Genomic DNA, 18,946 nt, shown 5'->3' with positions numbered 1-18,946 from the left:
TTCAGCAGTATTTGTGATGATTGGGATGCAGTTCAACAGATGATTCATCAAAAAAAAAAAAAAAAAGAAATCGACCTTCTGCCACTTTTTCAAATGATCAACTAGAAGTCAAGTTATTATTTGATGCTCTTACATGTGGGATTGACGACAAAACTTTTGTCAGGTAGTGTATAGTAGGAAAAATAAATACTATGGAAGGCAATTTTTACAGGTTTTCAGCTTTCGGCAAAATATCAGTAGGAAGAAACTCACACCAGGTTGGAACAGGTGAGTTGTGACAAAATTTTCATTCATGGGTGAACTATCCTTTTAATGTCAATATTGAAACACAACACTAATTTTAAAAACAGTTAAATGAACATCCTTGTGGACTTTTTTAGTTTCTTTTTGTAAACATTTTAGCTGTTTATACAAAAAGCTAAGAATGTCAGCAAAAATGTGTATCGTTATTTAAAGGGCACCTATGGTAAAAAATCTACTTTTCAAGCTGTTTGGACAGACATATGTGCATGTATGGTGTATAGACTGTCATATTGGGGTGATATAAACACACCCAGTGCTTTTTTTTTCAATTTTACAACATAAAAAACGGTGGACCAATTGGAGCGGTTTTCAAATCGACCGCTACTTGACGTAGGAGAGCGGTCCCCCCGCCCACCAATATTGATTGACAGGCACGTCATCATATCCTCAGTTTGTTGATTCACGTCCGCCATTTTCAGCGTGAGTCAAAGCAATATCACTAAAGGAACACCCTAGCTCTATTTTTAGATGCAAGGCTCACTGGACTCAACACAAGATCAATATTCTCCACATTATCGCTCTAATCGGAATTATTGGTTGTATCTTTAGGTAGGTTTGCAAACATGTGTACTTCTCATTGAGTCTACCTTATACTTCAGCCGTTTGCATTTCTCGCGATCACAGAAACTCCCTGTGATCTTAACTAGCATGCGTTTTAGAATTTTATACATAGGTTTCTATCAGGGTACACTCAAGTCGACAGCTGGGCGCCGCGGACCGCTGCAGAAACCTATTTTTAGAATTCAAAAACGCGTGGCGCGATGATTCGGGACACTTCATGTCTGTGCCGCGCCACAGAGAGTGTCTGGTGTGCCTTGTCGCGGCTTCGAACGGCGCATTTGGTGCCTCAGTCAAAGTTAATTCAGTGTGCGTGGTTATTAGTTTCTGTGTACAAGCTCGGCACTTGAAACTAGCACACAGTTGGCTGTAAAACTGTACAAAGACACAAATGATTTTGTACTCTCTGCTTTTCTGTGTCAGAGTCGTACATGTACGACTGATTGGTGATCCTCTCTCTCCTCCGTCTGCCTGTCAGACTGTTGCAAACGCAGAGAGGGTGAGCTCATGGCTCCGCCCCCTTGTTACGTTGGCGGGAAGCCAAAACTAATTTACATGTGAAGCAACACACCCCTAAATCAGCGAACTGTGGACACGCCCCCAACATGACACTTTTTAACACATTATAATAAAAAAATCTGAATTGTGTTTTAAACTGAACCTAAACTAGCACACCCAGAAGAACCATAATATTAATATTAAATCATAAAAAAAGAGGTAAACTATGGGCCCTTTAAATTATAATATTTCACTCTTATTTTCCTTTCAAAAATCAATTTCACTTGTCAGGACCTTCAAGACAAAAGCTGCGTCCGAAACCGCCAATTACTCAGTAGGTACTGCATTTGAATTTAAACGTACTACTCGGTTGTTAGAAAAGTACATTCTTTACAGTATGAATGTGAGAAGTATGAATGGAATTCAGACGTACTACATCTGCAATTTTGTCATGGTCACATGACCTACCTGTTGCTTCAGTCCCATTCATGAATTCTCTCACGGGGCATCATGGGATAGCGCAGCGTGCATGGGATGCACACTTCAGAATCTCGCTGGAAGTAGTAAGTCATCCGGGTACTTCTCGCATACGGATTTTTGAATCCTATGAAATCGGACGTACTACTCGGCTCGCATACTGATTTTAGTGTACTGTATAGTATGGAAGTATGCGGTTTCGGACGCAGCCAAAATGTCCCAACTGAAAACAATTAATAAGGCAATATTTCATCCCAGTGAATTATTAGCAAAATTTAGACCTTCTTTGTTATCAGAGTTCCCATTTGTTAGATTTGAAATATTTGAAAAAATATATAATTATGCATGCATTGGTATTGGTTATTAGAGGTGTTTTTAATTGCATGTTTGTTTTTTAGTGACACTACATTTAAAAAAGTACATATTATTAAAATTACTTCATTAACTTTTCAAAGAGTGTAAAAATTAAAAAATAAACTTCTCAGCCTAGCAATTGCAAAATGATTTCATGTTTTGATGTTTTGGAGAGAAAAAGAAAAGAATAAAACGCAAACTAGTGCTACCTGCTGGTCACCAGAGTGTAAAAGCAACAAAAACTCTGATCAAAAATGCATAAAAAGCTACTACAAACCTGTAAGTATACTCTCATTCATTCATTTTTCTTCAGCTTAGCCCCTTTATAATCAGGGGTCACCACAGTGGAATAAAACGCCATCTTATCCAGCATATGTTTTACACAGCAGATGTCCTTCCAGTGGGCGATGTGGTGGCGCAGTAGGTAGTCCTGTCGACTCGCAGCAAGAATGTCGCTGGTTCGAGCCTTGGCTGGGTTCGTGTGGGTTTCCTCCGGGTGCTCCGGTTTCCCCCACAAGTCCAAAGACATGTGGTACAGGTGAATTGGGTAGGCTAAATTGTCTGTAGTGTATGAGAATGAATGAGTGTGTATGGATGTTTGCAGCTGGAAGGGCATCCGCTGCGTAAAACATGTGCTGGATTTGTTGGCGGTTTATTCCGTTGTGGCAACCCCAGATTAATAAAGGGACTAAGCCGAAAAGAAAATAAATGAATGCCCTTCCAGCTGGAACCCAGTACTGGGAAACATCCATACACACTCATTCACACACATACTGTACACTACGGCCAATTTAGTTTATTCAATTCACCTATAGTGCATGTCTTTCGACTGTGGGAGAAACTGGAGTACCCAGAGAAAACCCACACCAACACGGGGAGAACATACAAACTCCACACAGAAACGGCAACTGGCTCAGCCAGGACTCGAACCAGTGACCTTCTTGCAGTGAGGCAACAGTGCTAACCACTGAGCCACCGTGCTGCCTATATTAACTATTATTTCTTTCAATAACACTGATATCTCATTAAAATGTCTACAAAATTCTAATGGCTCTGCAAAAAGATTATGTATATCAAAAGTATAGCACTCACAAACATGCACAGAGGGGAAAAGACTGACCTGCACCCAGGCGTTAAAGGTGTTCATGAGAGTAAACGGGTCTCCCTGGTTGCTGTTGAGAGGCTGGCGGGCTGTGGAGCAGTCTGGGTTGTGTTGAGCACTGCGCAGAAATGGAGACTGGACACTCAGAGCAGCGGCCACCGTCAGCACCGGCTCCACCAGGTTGAAGACAGAACCCAAAACTAACATTTTACCTGGACAAAAAACAAGTATAAATTAAGGCTGCACCATATTGGAAAAATCTGGCATATACAGTACTGTGAAAAAGCCATTATTTTCACCAAAAAAGGTTTAAAGTTGGTTATTTCTATATTTTTCTGTTTCATGTCAGTTTGAAATACCAATTTACATTTCATTATTTTTGTCATTAATTGTAATTCTACAGTGAGATTATTGTCTGCACAAGGAGGCTGACAACAGCCAGTGCTTCACACAGAGATCTGATCTGAACCTCATCCAGTCTGTCTGGAATGACATGAAGAAACAGAACAAACTGAGGCCTGAAACTAAATCAAGAACAACTTTGGCAACATCTCAAAGATGCTTCATAAAAAACCTACCAGCAAAAAACTAGACAAGCATACCAAAGTGTGATCATTCCAAATGTTAATATGATTTAGTTAATATGGTGCATCCGGAAAGTATTCATAGCGCATGTATTTATGCACTATTTTTGAAAGCATCCTCATTTTACAGCATTTTTACACACGTGTCTAAAACTCTGAACAGTATAGTAAGCTTTAACTTACTATAGTATTACTCTACTGTTTTTCTATGTAAATAATGACACAAAAAGCAGCAGTTAGCGGTTGTTTACCAATGACCACATCCACAGGCAGTTGAGCCAGCAGTCTGCCAATGGAAGTGAGCTCCCCGTGTTCATCCAGCGCCCCCTGTTCTCTCAGATACGTCACTGCAGTCTGAATACTGGAGGCAGGAGGCGGGTCGATGAAGGTAAAGGTGCGAGGGTCACCCAGACCCATACTCTTCATCTGCACAAACACATTTTTATTCAAACAGACTTGAAATTGTGTATTTTTGCTTATTTAAAATAGGGGGGCATTTATATAATGGTACAATAAATTATGCTTATTTTATAGTTTGAAGGGGCGGTACGATAGCTTCAGCAAGAAGTCGCTGGTTCGAGCCCAGGCTGGGTCAGTTATTGTTTCTGTGTGGAGTTTGCATGTTCTCCCAGTGTTTGCGTGGGTTTAGTCTAGGTACTCCAGCTCCAGCTCCCCCCACAGTCCAAAGACATGTGGTACAGGTGATTTGAATAAGCTAAATTGGAAAAACTGTACGTGAGAATGTGAGAGTGTATGGATGTTTCCCAGTACTGGATTGTGGCTGGAAGGGCATCCGCTGCATAAAACATATGCTAGATGAGTTAGTGGTTTATTTCTGCTGTGGTGACCTCTGATAAATAAAGGGACTAAGCCGAAGGAAAATTAATGAATGAATGTATGATAGTTTGAGATAAAACTTCACAGACACTCTGACTAGAGCAGGGGTGTCAAATGTACGACCTGCGGGCCGGATCAGGCCTGCAAACTGGTTTAATCTGGCTCGCGAGATGATTCTGTAAAGTATAAAAATGAGATGCAATTTTTCAACAAAAGAAACTGCTGTTCCAATTGTGTCCACTGGATGGTGCAATAGCAATTGCAAACTGTTAATTCCATCTGATCCAGAAGCCTGAATCAGCGTCAATTTGACAGTCTTCTCAGAGAGAAAGACCACATCTATGACCTGCCACACCACACTGAGGTGTTCTCACGAGGAAACGTAACTACTTCACGTTTTATCAGTTTAGTGGCTAATTCATACGTGTTCAGTCGTACGAAAATGTACGATATAAAAAAGGAGGCGTAGCACCCAACCACACCCCTAAACCCAACCGTCATTGGTGGGTGAGCAAATCGTACTAAACTGTATGAATGGGATCTTACGAATTCATATGAATTAGCCGCTAAATCAAAAAGTCACGAATTTCTATGAGATCGTGTTGTCCTCAGGCTCCAGGTTTATGTTTTGATCGTATTAAAACAAAGAAAACAATCTGAAGTTGTTGTTTTTAAGTTATATATACCATAATTTTACCGGTCCGGCCCAGTTGGGAATAGATTTTCCTCCATGTGGCCCCTAAGCTAAAATGAGTTTCACACCCCTAGACTACGGCTACATGATACTGGTATAAACCATAGACTGTAAAATATATGGACGTAGTATCCGTGACGTCACCCATAGGTTTCTGAACACTGCAAAAGAAGCTACAAGTAGGCGTAGCCAACCGTCGCCATTTTGTTCGCGCGTCATCGCACCCACGGCAGGATACCAAACAAGGGCAAAGAGGGGGAGAGTGAGCGGAGCTACAGACACCTGCTGGCACTTTGCTTAGACCTGGCAGACAGACTTTACTTTGGGAGAAACGCTTGATACTTTATTACCTGCGACTCGTTTGTGTTCTGACCACATGTGCTTGGCTGTACACTATATCAATAAAGTGTTTAGACTTTTAAAAACACTGTAGTAATACATTGAGCCACTAAGCAGTGTTCTTATGACGTTTTTCTACAGGAGGAAAACGCGAATTACTTCCAAACACTTCAGATATAGTCTGTGTTAGTAAATGTAAGACTATTGATGAACTCCAGCACAACACTGTATGACAACGCTTCAGATGACTGTTCTAGAGCCTACAGCTAATCAATCTGTCACATTCTGGAGTGCTTTACGGGTCTAAAGAAAAATATTAATGATAAATGATCTTAAATAAAACAAATACACTCATAGAGATGGTATACAAGTATATAACTTTACTCACATGGGAAACGGAGGCCACGTGAATGGTTTGTGAGCACAATTAAATGCACACAGCATCCCATATCATCTGATAATTGTAAGAAATAAGTCCAAAAGGCAGCTGACTGTGTAAAGCCACATAAAACAACACAAAAATACGATGAACATGCCGAGATCAGTGGCTAATCTGCCGTATTCAGCTGAGGTGAAGTGATGGCGACCAGCGAGACCTAGCTGTCACTCAAGTGGCCACGCCCTTAATTATGCAAACGTAATATAACCTAATATAAAGGAAATGGATGAGTTATAAAAAAAATTCACCCCCCTCACAGTTGTCATAGAGGGTAATATTAGCTATATGAACCAAAATTGTTCTTTGTACCAGGCTGTAAACACCTTTTTTTCTGCTGTAAAGTTGGCCATTCTAACAGTGGGCTCAATTGCAATTTGCTCTATTATGGAGCCAGGACTAGCGGAATTTTGATGAATTGCAGTTTCAGTTACTTCCGTATTGGCTTCCCGAGGGAGAGCGGGAGATTGCCGCTTGGTATAAACGTCACAATATTTCACAAAATTTCAGATTGATTGGGATGGCTTTTAGGCAATTGCATTTGGGCAAAATATATAATTGCATTTAGGTAAAATATATGTAAAATATGACTTACAAGCATTGATAAATTAAATTAACTAAATAAAAAAATGTAATACAGTTTATGGTCTATTGTGGCGTTGAATAATCTAAATGTAAAATAACACTATATAGTCTTTCCCATATAAATAATTAAATATAATTAAATGGACAGTTCATCCAAAAATGACAATTCTGTCATCTTTACTTGCCCTTTACGTGCTTCAAAACTTTAAGATTCTTTTTCTTCTGTTGAACACAAATGAAGATATTTTAAAGAAAGCTGAAAACCTGTAACCAGTTTTACAGGTTTTCAACATTGTTCATAATATCTTCTTGAGTGTTTAACAGAAGAAAGAAACTCTTATAAAAGGTTTAGAATCACTTGAGGGTGAGTAATTAGTAAGTAAATGTAAATTTCTGGGTGAACATTCCTTAAATATTTGAAATGGCAACAAATGTTATGATTTCTTGTGCCCGAACAATCACAGGCCTTAAAAACTCAAACTCTACCACTCTATCAGAGTTAAACTGCAATTGCACTGACTGCTCACTTAATACAGCACATAATCATTGCACTACACTGTACATACCCATTTGTAAATGTACATATCCACTGCACATTTACATTTGGAAATGTGTGATATACATATCTATTTGTAATTCCTGTTTATAGCAACCAGTATATTATGTTCATTTCTATTTGCATATCCCGGAATAGTAATAGCAACCTGGGCAGTATGTTCGCCTACTTGTAAATCTCTGATTGTAGTTAATACGACTTGTATATTATGTTCATAACACATCCATCTGTAAATATTATCCGTAGTTTTCTATAACTGCACTTTTAACTTATACCTATATCCTGTACTTGCTGCTATTGCACTTCTGGTTAGACCTAAACTACATGTTGTTGCCTTTTACTTGTACATTTGTAATGACAATAAAGTGGAATCTAATATAAAATCACATTTGTTCTGAACTATGGTGTCTGGTGGTCATGTGACTATTCTGGATGCCCACATTGCAATATTTATGCTGAAATGATATATTTTACAGCCCTATTCTGACAAAAGCATAGCTTACTGTTGATTCAGGATGACAGCAAATGTTAGTTCCCACCTGTAGGATGAGGGAGTCCAGCGCCACCCTGTGGATCTCAGGAACGGGATATGGTGCAAAGGCATCGTAATCAGATTCAGAGTAGAGTCGGTAACAGACTCCCGGTCCAGTTCTGCCCGCACGACCTTTCCTCTGTTCAGAACTGGCCCTGCTAATCCAGAACTCCTGCAGCCTCTGCATCTTGGCCTTGGGGTCAAAACTCATCTCTTTCACTTTTCCTACAAGACATGATTTAAGAAGGACGGTTATAACATCTTAACTAAAATAAAAAGTAAAATTAATCGAAATTAATCACCTGAATCAACCACAAAGCGAACTCCATCGATGGTGACCGAGGTCTCTGCAATATTGGTGGAAATTATGCATTTTCTTACCCCTGGAGGTGCAATGTCAAACACCTGGAGGGCAAAGAGGGCACACTTTAAGCCAACTATCAAATTCCATGACATCTAAAGAACAGAAAAACAGGCTACTATTGTGCTTATATACTAAAACAATATGTTAAAACCGTGGCTCAGTGGTTAGCACTGTCGCCTCACAGCAAGAAGGTTGCTGGTTCGAGTCCCAGCTGGGTCAGTTGGTATTTCTGTGTGGAGTTTGCATGTTCTCCTCGTGTTGGCGTAGGTTTCCTCCACAGTCCAATGACATGCAATACAGGTGAATTAAATAAACTAATTGGTCGTTGTGTATAAATGTGTGTGAATGAGTGTGTATGGATGTGGCGACCCCTAATGAATAAAGGATTAGGCGGAAAGAATATAAATGAATGAAGATGCTTTTGTATATAGTCATGCGCTTGACTGATGTGTTTGACAGTAAAGCGCCATCTACTGGTACTTCCCATTACAGAATGACTGCTTATTAAGTCTAAAAACGATTGTTTTTTCCTAATCATTATTTCATTTCAGTTCGTTTTTCACTGACTGTTGTTAGTTTCAGTTTAATGTGTATATTTAACTTTTTTTTTTCAGCTAACGAATAGTTTTGTCTGACCAATAGATTTAGTCTTGGTGTCCATATACTCACATGTATTGCACATGTATTCAATGCAATTCAAGTATTTGTATAGCGCTTTTCAGGGGCATAGCAACCGGGGGGGACGGGGGGATCCGTCCCCCTCACTTTTAGAGACAGACCATTTAGAAACAGGTGATTGATAATTATATGAACATATGATCTCATACAGCTGTCCCCCCCACTTTTAAAATGTCCGCTACGCCCCTGGCGCTTTTCACAATAATTGTTGTTTCAAAGCAGCTTTGCAAAAGGTGTACATTACTGCATTACAATCAAATTCAGAAAAGTGAAGGTTATTAGTCACCATAACTTCATTAGTTACTTATAACTTTAATTAACTAGTAACTAATAGATTTTAAAAGTTATTATATATATAAGCATAGTTAACCTGCAGTTACATAGTGTGAACGGCGGCAAAGGGAACAAATTGAAGTAGTGACATCTGTAGGTGATGTCTATGTGTAAATTAATAACTAAAAAATATGGACGACGCAACAGCGTTTTGCAGGCAAAATGCCTCATGACGGGCACAAACTGTCGCAGAAGACTGCTGAAATTGGAGCCTGGGCATACGCAGAAAGGACTACCTGATGGAGGCAGAGTCGGAGCCGCGGAATCAAGCTCCCAACCAAACGCTTGTACGTCAAATCAACCACGCCCCCCGAACTTCTCATTTGACCGCTCGTATCTGCACTATAACAAAGGCTTGCTAATATAAATATGAGCACTTACATTTAAAAAAGTGTAATAATACACAATTTATTTTAAAAAACTGTGTGATGTAGGCTGTTATAATTTAATAAAAACAATATATGCTGGACTGCAGAAATAAATGATCTTTCATACACTCTAGCCTAAGTTAGACTCAGCTATGAGCAAAATAATTACAGGTTGTTGGTATTTAATATCTGCATGGGGGTAGAAATATCACTTGTAAAATATGAATAACATATAAACAACACATACATTTTAGAAAGGTTTTCATTTTTAATTACCAATCAACAGTACCCAAAATAAATACACCATAAACAGCTATTTGCCATGCGGGAAAAAACGTGCGTTTAAAAGATAAACACAGCAAGATTTCTAAACATCAACAGGATATTTACACATCCCATTCCTGCACTATATAAAATAATCCTTATCAATTTGTACAATTAACTTAGCAGTAATAATACATCAACTGATGTCAACATCGCTTGTATATTATCATTTTTTTGCCTCCGTTTTCATTTGGTTTATTCCATGCCTTAATATCTGGCAAATAAGAATTTACCTTCATTTTAATGTTTAGTAGGTGTTTTCAAATAAAAAGCTAACGCTAAATGGTATATGTAGATAATATATAACATTTACAGCTCTATTTGTTATATAAGATTCTGCTTCTACAACATTAATATTTTATAACAGCAAATTCAGTAGATTAACTCAACAACATGCCGAAACTCAAAATGTCAGAGACGTCCTGTAAATCAAGTTCAAATAACATTACAGGTGATCAGTGTGGAGATAGGCTAACATTAGTTTTGTCTTCCTAATTATTATTTCAGACCCATAAAGAGAATTACTGCAAGATAGCGATCACCTGTATTTCCCCTAGCTAGGCGTGTATCAGCAAACTAATAATAAAGCCTGTTAAAACCTTCACTTTACCGAATAAACAGTGTACTATCAGATCCTGTGTGTCAGAAAGTATAGTCTACTGCTGAACTCATTTTATCATGGTAAAATAACACAGAAATCGAATAATAACACTTCAGTCTCCTGCAGAATCTCTGACGGTCTGTTTAGAGAAGCTGTCAATCACAACTGTCAATCACGATGACACGCCCAGCATTAAATTACTGGCTAAAAACAAACTGTTTACAAAAATGAAGATCTGCACCTATTTCAGCTTGATAACCAGTGCCTGAATTGACCAGAACCATCTTTCAGGACATTTTACTGCAAGTGTAATTAATTTTTTTATTTGGGTTTAAGTCTCATTCATTAACACCGAGAAGGCGGGGTTTAGGAGTTGTACTGCAGCCAGCTCCCAGGGGAAGCTCTAACGGCCGGGCCCTTCACTCAAAAGGTGGCATGAGACACACTTGGTGTAGATATTCAATGAAGTGTGTTTGTGTGTTATGTGTATGTGTTGTCCTGAAAGTCCTCGATGGTTGGCATCATCTTTTCACAGGTCTTGAATATCATCAAGTGGTGTTGCACCATCTCTAGAAGCCCCAGGTGGAAATAGAAAACAAAGAAATTAGTAACATGTACCTTATCCTGCTGTGCCAGCGAGAGTGTGCTGTGCAGAGGGAGGACGATCCAGCGCTGTGTGTGTGTGGCGTATGTCTGGCAGGCCTCCTGGATGGTGGAGATCTCAGCCACTCCGCTGAGGAACAGCAGCAGGTCTCCTCTCTCCTCCTGCGGGTAGCGCTGGTCAATCCCCTGCAGAACACGCAGGTACGGCCGCGGGTCCAGTTTCTCTGAGCGTGACACCTGCTCTTCTGGAGGAATAGGCTGGTAGATTACCTGTGCATATAAACACAAGGGAAACTTGCAGTGTCAGCAATTTAAAAACAAACATGCTTAAAACACTGTATTAAAGAGTTAAAGTCTGCATGAACGCGCAATACTGGTAAAATATGCACTCTGTGATATTGTTGTTGAGTATTGTGATATAATATTTGCCAAATTTAATTATCATATCGCAATTATATACATGTATAAAACAGGTGGTGTATATTTATGTCGGTGTAAATAACGTTATGAACATTATAAGTGAACTGACCTGAATGGGGAAGAGTCTGCCTGGCACCTGCAGCACAGGAGCGTCACTGAAGTAGCTGGAGAAGAGCTTGATGTTGATGGTGGCTGACATGAGCACGAGCCGCAAGTCAGGACGCAGGGACAACAGGGAGCGCAGTACTCCCAGCAGGAAGTCACAGTGTAGGTGTCGCTCGTGCACCTCATCCACGATCAGCACCTGGTACTGGCCCAGCGACGCATCCTGCTGGATCTGCCGCAGCAGCAGGCCCTCCGTCAGAAACAGCAGTTTGGTGGCTATGGTGCGGCTCGTCTCAAAGCGGATCTGGTAGCCAACCTGAAGAGGGAAAACGCTTGATCACACCAATTTTAAAACAAACCCATAACTAGCTTACGTTATAACTGCAGTTTCTTTCTTTGTTTCTTTCTTCCATCCACCCATTCATCTATATCACTATCCATCCATCCACCCATCTTACCATCCATCCATCCATCCATCCATCCCATCCACCCCTGTTCCTATCCATCTACCTTACTATCTATTCATCTCTCCAACAACTCATTTATCTAATAATCCATCCATCTATCCATTCACCTTTCTTACTATCCATCTATCTATCTTATTTGGATGGATGGATAGATGGCTCTATCTATCCACCCATCCATCCATCTTATTATCCATCCATCCATCCATCCATCAATCCATCCACCCATGGTACTATCTATCCATCCACCCATGGTACTATCCATCCACCCATCTATCCTTCCACTCACCTTACTATCCATCCATCCATCCACCCTTCTAGCTCTCTTACATGGATGGATAGACTGATCTATCTATCCATCCACCCATCTTACTATCAATCCATCCACCCATGGTACCATCTATCTTACTATCATCCATCTATCTAACTATTCATCCATCTATCCATCCATCCACCTTATTATCCATCTTACTATCCATCAATCCACCTATGCATCCAACCATCTTACTATCCATCCATCCATCCATCAATCCACCTTATTATCCATCTATCCATTCATTCAGCCATCTTACTATCAGTCCACCTTACTATCCATTCATCCACCTATCCATCCAACCATCTTACTATCGGTCCAATAATCCATCTTACTACCCATCCATCCTACTATCCATCCATCCTTTCATCATCCATCATTTTAAGGTCAATATTATTAGCCCCTTAAGCAATATTGTTTTCGATTGTCTACAGAACAAGCTATCATTATACAATGACTTGTCTAACTACCCTAACTTGCCTAATTAACCTAGTTAAGCCTTTAAATGTCACTTTAAGTTGAATACTACTATTTTGAAAAATATCTAGTCACACATTATTTACTGTCATCATGGCCAAGACAAAAGAAATCAGTTATTAGAAATGAGTTATTAAACTATTGTGTTTAGAAATGTGTTGGAAAAATCTTCTCTTCGCTAAACAGAATTTGGGGAAAAAAATATACAGTGGGCTAATAATGTTTTAAAAGAAAAAAGTTTGTACCTTGGAGCCGTACTGGTTGAGGCTCTCGAAGCTGACCCTTTTGGCCAGTGAGATGCAGGCGATGCGGCGCGGTTGAGTACAGGCGATGTGGTTGATCCCTGACGCCAGCAGATACTGGGGCACCTGTGTGGACTTTCCACATCCGGTGTCTCCAGCCACCACCACCACAGGGTGAGTCCTCACCAGCTCCACGATCTTGTCCCGGTACTGGAAGATGGGCAGGCTCTTCTGCTCCCTTCTCAGCTTGGAAAGTTTGCTGAAGCTCTGTTTCTGGTTAAAGTCTAGGAAATGTAGAAGAGCCAGGCGGCCATCTGTGATCTCCTGTCTGCCGGGACCCGAGCTCTCCCTCCGCCGATGGTCTGATCCTGCAAGCCGCTCCTCTATGTCTCTGGAGCACACCGAGATGTTGATCCGGTATCTGGCATCGTAGTCTTTTGGAAGTCCCAGATCCACACATCCAGTCTTCTTGGCTTTTCCCTCTCGTGGAGCTGGGTGACATAACAAAAATCACATATCATTATATACGTCAGAATTATTAGCCCTCCTGTACATTTAATTCCCCAATTTCTGTTTAATGAAAAGAACATTTCTAAACATAATAGTTTTAATAACTCCTTTCTACTAACCGATTTATTTTATCTTTGCCATGATGACAGTAAATAATATTTTCCTAAATATTTTTTTAAGATACTAGTACTGAGCTTAAAGAGCAATTTAAAGACTTAACTAGATTAATTAGGCAAGTTAAGGTAATTAGGCAAGTCAATGTATAACGATGGTTTGTTTTGTAAGCAATCGAAAAAAAATTATGTTTAAGGGGCTAAAAATATTGACCTTAAAATGCTTTTAAAAAAATAAAAACTGCTTTAGCCGAAATAAAGCAAATAAAACTTTTCTCCAGAAGAAAAAATATTATAGGAAATACTGTGAAAAATTCCTTGCTCTGTTAAACATCAATTAGGAAATATTTAAAAAGAAAAGAAATTCACAAGAGGGCCAAGTTAATCATTTTGACTTCAACTGTTTATCGTCATATTACACCGCCGTACCGTCGTGTTTTTGTTGTCTGCTGGATTTGGATGCCGTCATCTCTTTCTTGGCTTTAAACCGCTGGAAGCGCTCGAAGAAGCTCCAGAACTCCTTGTGTTCGGCGCTGCCCGCCTGGATGTAGTCATGCTGGCGGAAAAACACCTCATCCAGCTGGGCTCGACACTGAGGGCTGTCCCAGTCCCAGCTCCGACTCTCCTCTCGCTCACGGGACATTTTCAGCCAATAAAAGAGTCATTTACGGGCATGGTATTACCGTAAACAGAACTTCTTTTTAGAGCTTTTCAATTACTCAAACACGCTCAAATTTCTCTATTAATTATCGTGTAGCAATTATGACTGCAGATTTTCTCGAAAGTCGAAACGGAGTAGTTACTTGAACGGACCGTTTCTGGTCCGTCTGTGTTTACAGTCCGGATACCAAACAGTTTTGGTGCATGATGGTTCTTGCATTGACAGGACGGTGTGTGGAAAGCAAGCGGACAAAACATTAATATTACATTAGACACCATAAATGTTAGAACAATGCAAGTTAGCCCGAGCACAAGTTTTTTTCCTAACGTATAGCCATGTAACCTGTATTTTAATCGAAAACAACGAGTAACAGATTTATTGACATATTATATATATATATATATATATATATATATATATATATATATATATATATATATATATATATATATATATTTATTTATTTATAAATTTGCGTCAACGAGCAGTTGGACAAGTGTACCTAATAAAGTGGCCAGTGAGTGTGTGTATGTACGTATATATATATATATATATATATATATATATATATATATATATATATATATATATATATATATATATATATATATATATATATATATATATTGGCTCATTAGAAATTTGCGTCAACGAGCAGTTGGATTGATATATACACACACACCGGCCACTTTATTAGGTACACCTGTCCAACTGCCAACTGCTCGTTGACGCAAATTTCTAATCAGCCAATCACATGGCAGTAACTCAATGCATTTATGTATGAAGACATGGTTAAGACGATCTGCTGCGGTTCAAACCGAGCATCAGAATGGGGAAGAAAGGGGATGTAAGTGACTTTGAACATGGCAAGGCAGTCAAGGTCTGAGTATTTCAGTTTTCAGAGACTGCTGATCTGCTGGGATTTTCACACACAACCAGCTGTGACATTTGCATGGTAGGGTCAGAATTTGGCACCAACAACATAAAAGCATGGATCCATCCTGCCTTGTATCAACGGTTCAGTCCAGTGGTGTGGGGGATATTTTCTTGGCACTTTGGGCCCATTAGTACCAATTGAGCATCATGTCAACACCACAGCCTACCTGAGTATTGTTGCTGAGCATGTCCATCCCTTTATGACCACAGTGTACACATCTTCTGATGGCTACTTCCAGCAGGATAACGCATCATGTCATAAAGCGTGAATCATCTCAGACTGGTTTCTTGAACATGACAATGAGTTCACTGTATTCAAATGGCCTCCACAGTCACCAGCTCTCAATCCAATAGAGCACCTTTGGGATGTGGTGGAACGGGAGATTCGCATCATGGATGTGCAGCCAACAAATCTGCAGCAACTGCGTGATGCTATCATGTCAATATGGATCAAAATCTCTGAGGAATATTTTCATTACCTTGTTGAATCTATGCCATGAAGGATTAAGGCAGTACTGAAGGCATAAGGGGGTCCGACCCAGTACTAGTAAGGTCTACCCAATAAAGTGGTGTTGTGAGTGTTATATATATATTTATCAGGGGTCAACACAGCGGAATGAACCACCAACTTATCCAACATGTTTTACACAGCGGATGCCCTTCCAACTGCCACCCAGTATTGGAAAATTTCTACACACACTCATTCCCATCATTCCCACATATACACTACTTATTCACATATAGCGCATGACTTTGGACTGAGGGGGAAACCTGAGCACCCGAAGGAAACCCACGCCATACATACATATATATATATACATACATACCTCACGCAACCTTAATCAAACAGTTTATAAATTTTTTTTAAATTGTCAAATCACGGTGCATAAAACAAGCTTTTAACTTTCTGTATTTATTTTTAAAATGATAAATGTAATCCCTGATTCAAATTTAGGACACTCCAGACAGATTCTTCAAGTGTTTCCATGTGTAACTACGTGACGTTGCATTTCATACATACATGTAGCATTTTGCACAAAATTCATGAAGAGTAAAAACATTCACATTAAAGAACATGAGTGTGAATAATATATGCAAGTCCTTAAACTGAAAACTAAAGGTAAAGACCCAAACAAAAACTCATTCACAATCAAAAACATAAAAAGCTTCACTTTGTTTTAGTCGCTAAAAAACACTTAACCTTTAAAAAGGAGATTTATTTACACACAGAGGCAGATTAAAAACCCTCAAACCTTATAAAATATGCACATATATAAAACATCCTTTGCATACAAGACAAATGAAAAAAGGTTGAAAAGTCCATCCCTCTGTACACCCAACCATCATAACACAATTTGATACATTTGTAGGGCTCTGTTGGGTCATTTCATGTACGCTATAAAAATATTTGTCTTTAAAATCTCTCATAGTTCATGATAATCCTACAAGTTACACTCCCGTCTTCTCCTTGATCCAGGCCCTAAATTTGGGGACGTTTGAGTAGATGCCCGGTTTGTTTCTGCGAGCGCATCCGTCGCCCCAACTCACCACTCCAGCCAGAAACGTACGATTACCAGATGGAAATGACAGAGGACCACCAGAGTCACCCTGAGCAAAGAAGACATGGTGTTATTTCAATAAATGCAATATAAAGTTCAATATTCAGGACTGCACGACACTGCTACGTTCATTTTTCTGCAATAAACAGCTACAGGAGTAAAGTAAATCAATTTACACCATGATTTACAAATCTACACCTTGATTTACAAATTCACACCTGAGAGCTATGCGTAATGGGCATCACAGTAGTGCAGTGGATAGCACGATCGCCTCACTGCAAGAAGGTCGCTGGTTCAAGTCTCGGCTAGGTCAGTTGGCATTTCTGTGTGGAGTTTGCATGTTCTCCCCGTGTTCACGTGGGTTTCCTCCAGGTGCTTCGGTTCCCCCACAAGTCCAAAGACATGCACTATTGGTGAATTGGGTAAGCTAAAATTGGCCGAAGTGTATGTGGGTTAATGAGTGTGTATTTATGTTTCCCAGTGATGGGTTGCAGCTGGAAGGGCATCCGCTACGTAAAACACATGCTGGATAAGTTGGTGGTTCATTCTGCTGTTTTGACCCCAGATTAATAAAGGGACTAAGCTGAAAAGAAAATGAATAATTGAATGAATGAATTTAATGCTACTTTTATTTCTTTTTAGAGCTTAGGAAGCAATATTTGGTGGAATAACCCCAATTTTGAAACTAAAGGAGGTCGAGCCTTCTCATATATGGCTCCTAAACTCTGGAATAGCCTTCCTGATAATGTCTGAGGCTCAGACACACTTACTCAGTTCAAAACAAGATTAAAGACCCATCTATCTTCAGTTGATTGTACATGATTTAAAAAGGAATACACCTGCCTATATAAGGTCCCAGGGTTGACAGTGCATGTCAAAGCACAAACCAAGCATGAAGACAAAGAAATTGTCTGTAGACCTTCGAGACAGGATTGTCTTGATGCACAAGGCTGAGAAAGGTTACAGAAACATTTCTGCTTCTCTGAAAGTTCCAGTGAGCACAGTGGCCTCCATCATCCGTAAGAGGAAGATGTTTGAAACCACCAGGACTCTTCCTAGATCTGGCCGGCCATCTAAGCTGAGTGATCAGGGGAGAAGGGCCTTAGTCAGGGAGGTGATCAATAACCTGATGGTCACTCTGTCTGAGCTCCAGCGTTCTTCTGTGGAGAGAGGAGAACCTTACAGAAGGACAACCATCTGTGGAGCAATCAACCAATCAGGCCCTGTATGGTAAAGTGGCCAGACGGAGGCCACTTTACGCCTGGAATTTGCCAAAAGGCATCTGAAGAACTCTCAGACCATAAGAAACAAAATTCTCTGATCTGATGAGACTAAAATTGAACTCTTTAGAGTGAATGCCAGGCGTTATGTTTGGAGAAAACCAGGCACCGGTCATCACCAAGCTAATACCATCCCTACAGTAAAGCATAGTGGTGGCAGCATCATGCTGTGGGGATGTTTTTCAGCAGCAGGAACTGGAAAACTAGTCAGGATAGAGGGAAAGATGAATGCAGCAATGTACAGAGACATCCTGAATGAAAACCTGCTTCAGAGTGCTCTTGACCTCAGACTGTGGCGACGGTTCATCTTCCAGCAGGACAATGACCCAAAGCACACTACCAAAATATCAATGGAGTGGCTTCACAACAACTCGGTGAATGTCCTTGAGTGGCCCAGCAAGAGCACAGACCTAAATCCTATTGAACATCTCTGGAGAGATCTGAAAATGGCTGTACACGTCGCTTCTCATCCAACCTGATAGAGCTTAAGAGGTACTGCAAAGAGCAATGGGCAAAAATTCCCAAAGACAGGTGTGCCAAGCTTGTTGATGCACTTGAATATGATGCCACAAAGTATTGAGCAAAGGCTGTGAATACTTATGTACATGTGATTTTTCAGGTTTTTTATTTTTAATAAATTTGCAACAATTTCAAAAAACTCTTTTTTCACATTGTCATTATGGGGTATTGTGAGGAAAATTTTGAGGAAATAAATGAATTTAATCCATTTTGGAATAAGG

At 39.8% G+C, this 18,946-nt stretch overlaps 2 protein-coding genes across 5 annotated transcripts in view; both read right to left on the bottom strand.

Annotated features, from left to right (window-relative positions):
- dhx34 (DEAH (Asp-Glu-Ala-His) box polypeptide 34) overlaps nt 1-14,428 on the bottom strand; it is a 33,478-nt gene extending 19,050 nt beyond the window's left edge. Inside the window, exons 1-8 of the mRNA XM_056478573.1 lie at nt 14,200-14,428; nt 13,151-13,638; nt 11,656-11,967; nt 11,142-11,396; nt 8,158-8,260; nt 7,863-8,080; nt 4,128-4,302; nt 3,311-3,504 (exon numbers count right to left, since the gene is read on the bottom strand). Coding sequence (XP_056334548.1) covers nt 3,311-3,504; nt 4,128-4,302; nt 7,863-8,080; nt 8,158-8,260; nt 11,142-11,396; nt 11,656-11,967; nt 13,151-13,638; nt 14,200-14,413 — 1,959 coding nt within the window. The 5' untranslated portion in view covers nt 14,414-14,428. The remainder of the gene's footprint in view (nt 1-3,310; nt 3,505-4,127; nt 4,303-7,862; nt 8,081-8,157; nt 8,261-11,141; nt 11,397-11,655; nt 11,968-13,150; nt 13,639-14,199) is intronic.
- A 2,135-nt stretch (nt 14,429-16,563) lies between these two features.
- st14a (ST14 transmembrane serine protease matriptase a) overlaps nt 16,564-18,946 on the bottom strand; it is a 39,666-nt gene continuing 37,283 nt past the window's right edge. For all 4 annotated transcript variants that reach the window (XM_056478172.1, XM_056478171.1, XM_056478170.1 and 1 more), the window contains exon 20: nt 16,564-16,975. In XM_056478172.1, the coding sequence (XP_056334147.1) occupies nt 16,817-16,975 (159 nt within the window). In that variant the 3' untranslated portion in view covers nt 16,564-16,816. The remainder of the gene's footprint in view (nt 16,976-18,946) is intronic.

The sequence above is a fragment of the Danio aesculapii genome, chromosome 18, assembly GCF_903798145.1.
Source record: "Danio aesculapii chromosome 18, fDanAes4.1, whole genome shotgun sequence".
Classification (NCBI taxonomy): Eukaryota; Metazoa; Chordata; class Actinopteri; order Cypriniformes; family Danionidae; genus Danio; species Danio aesculapii.
Note: the sequence above shows the minus strand (reverse complement) of the source record. Positions and strands in the feature narration are given on the sequence as shown.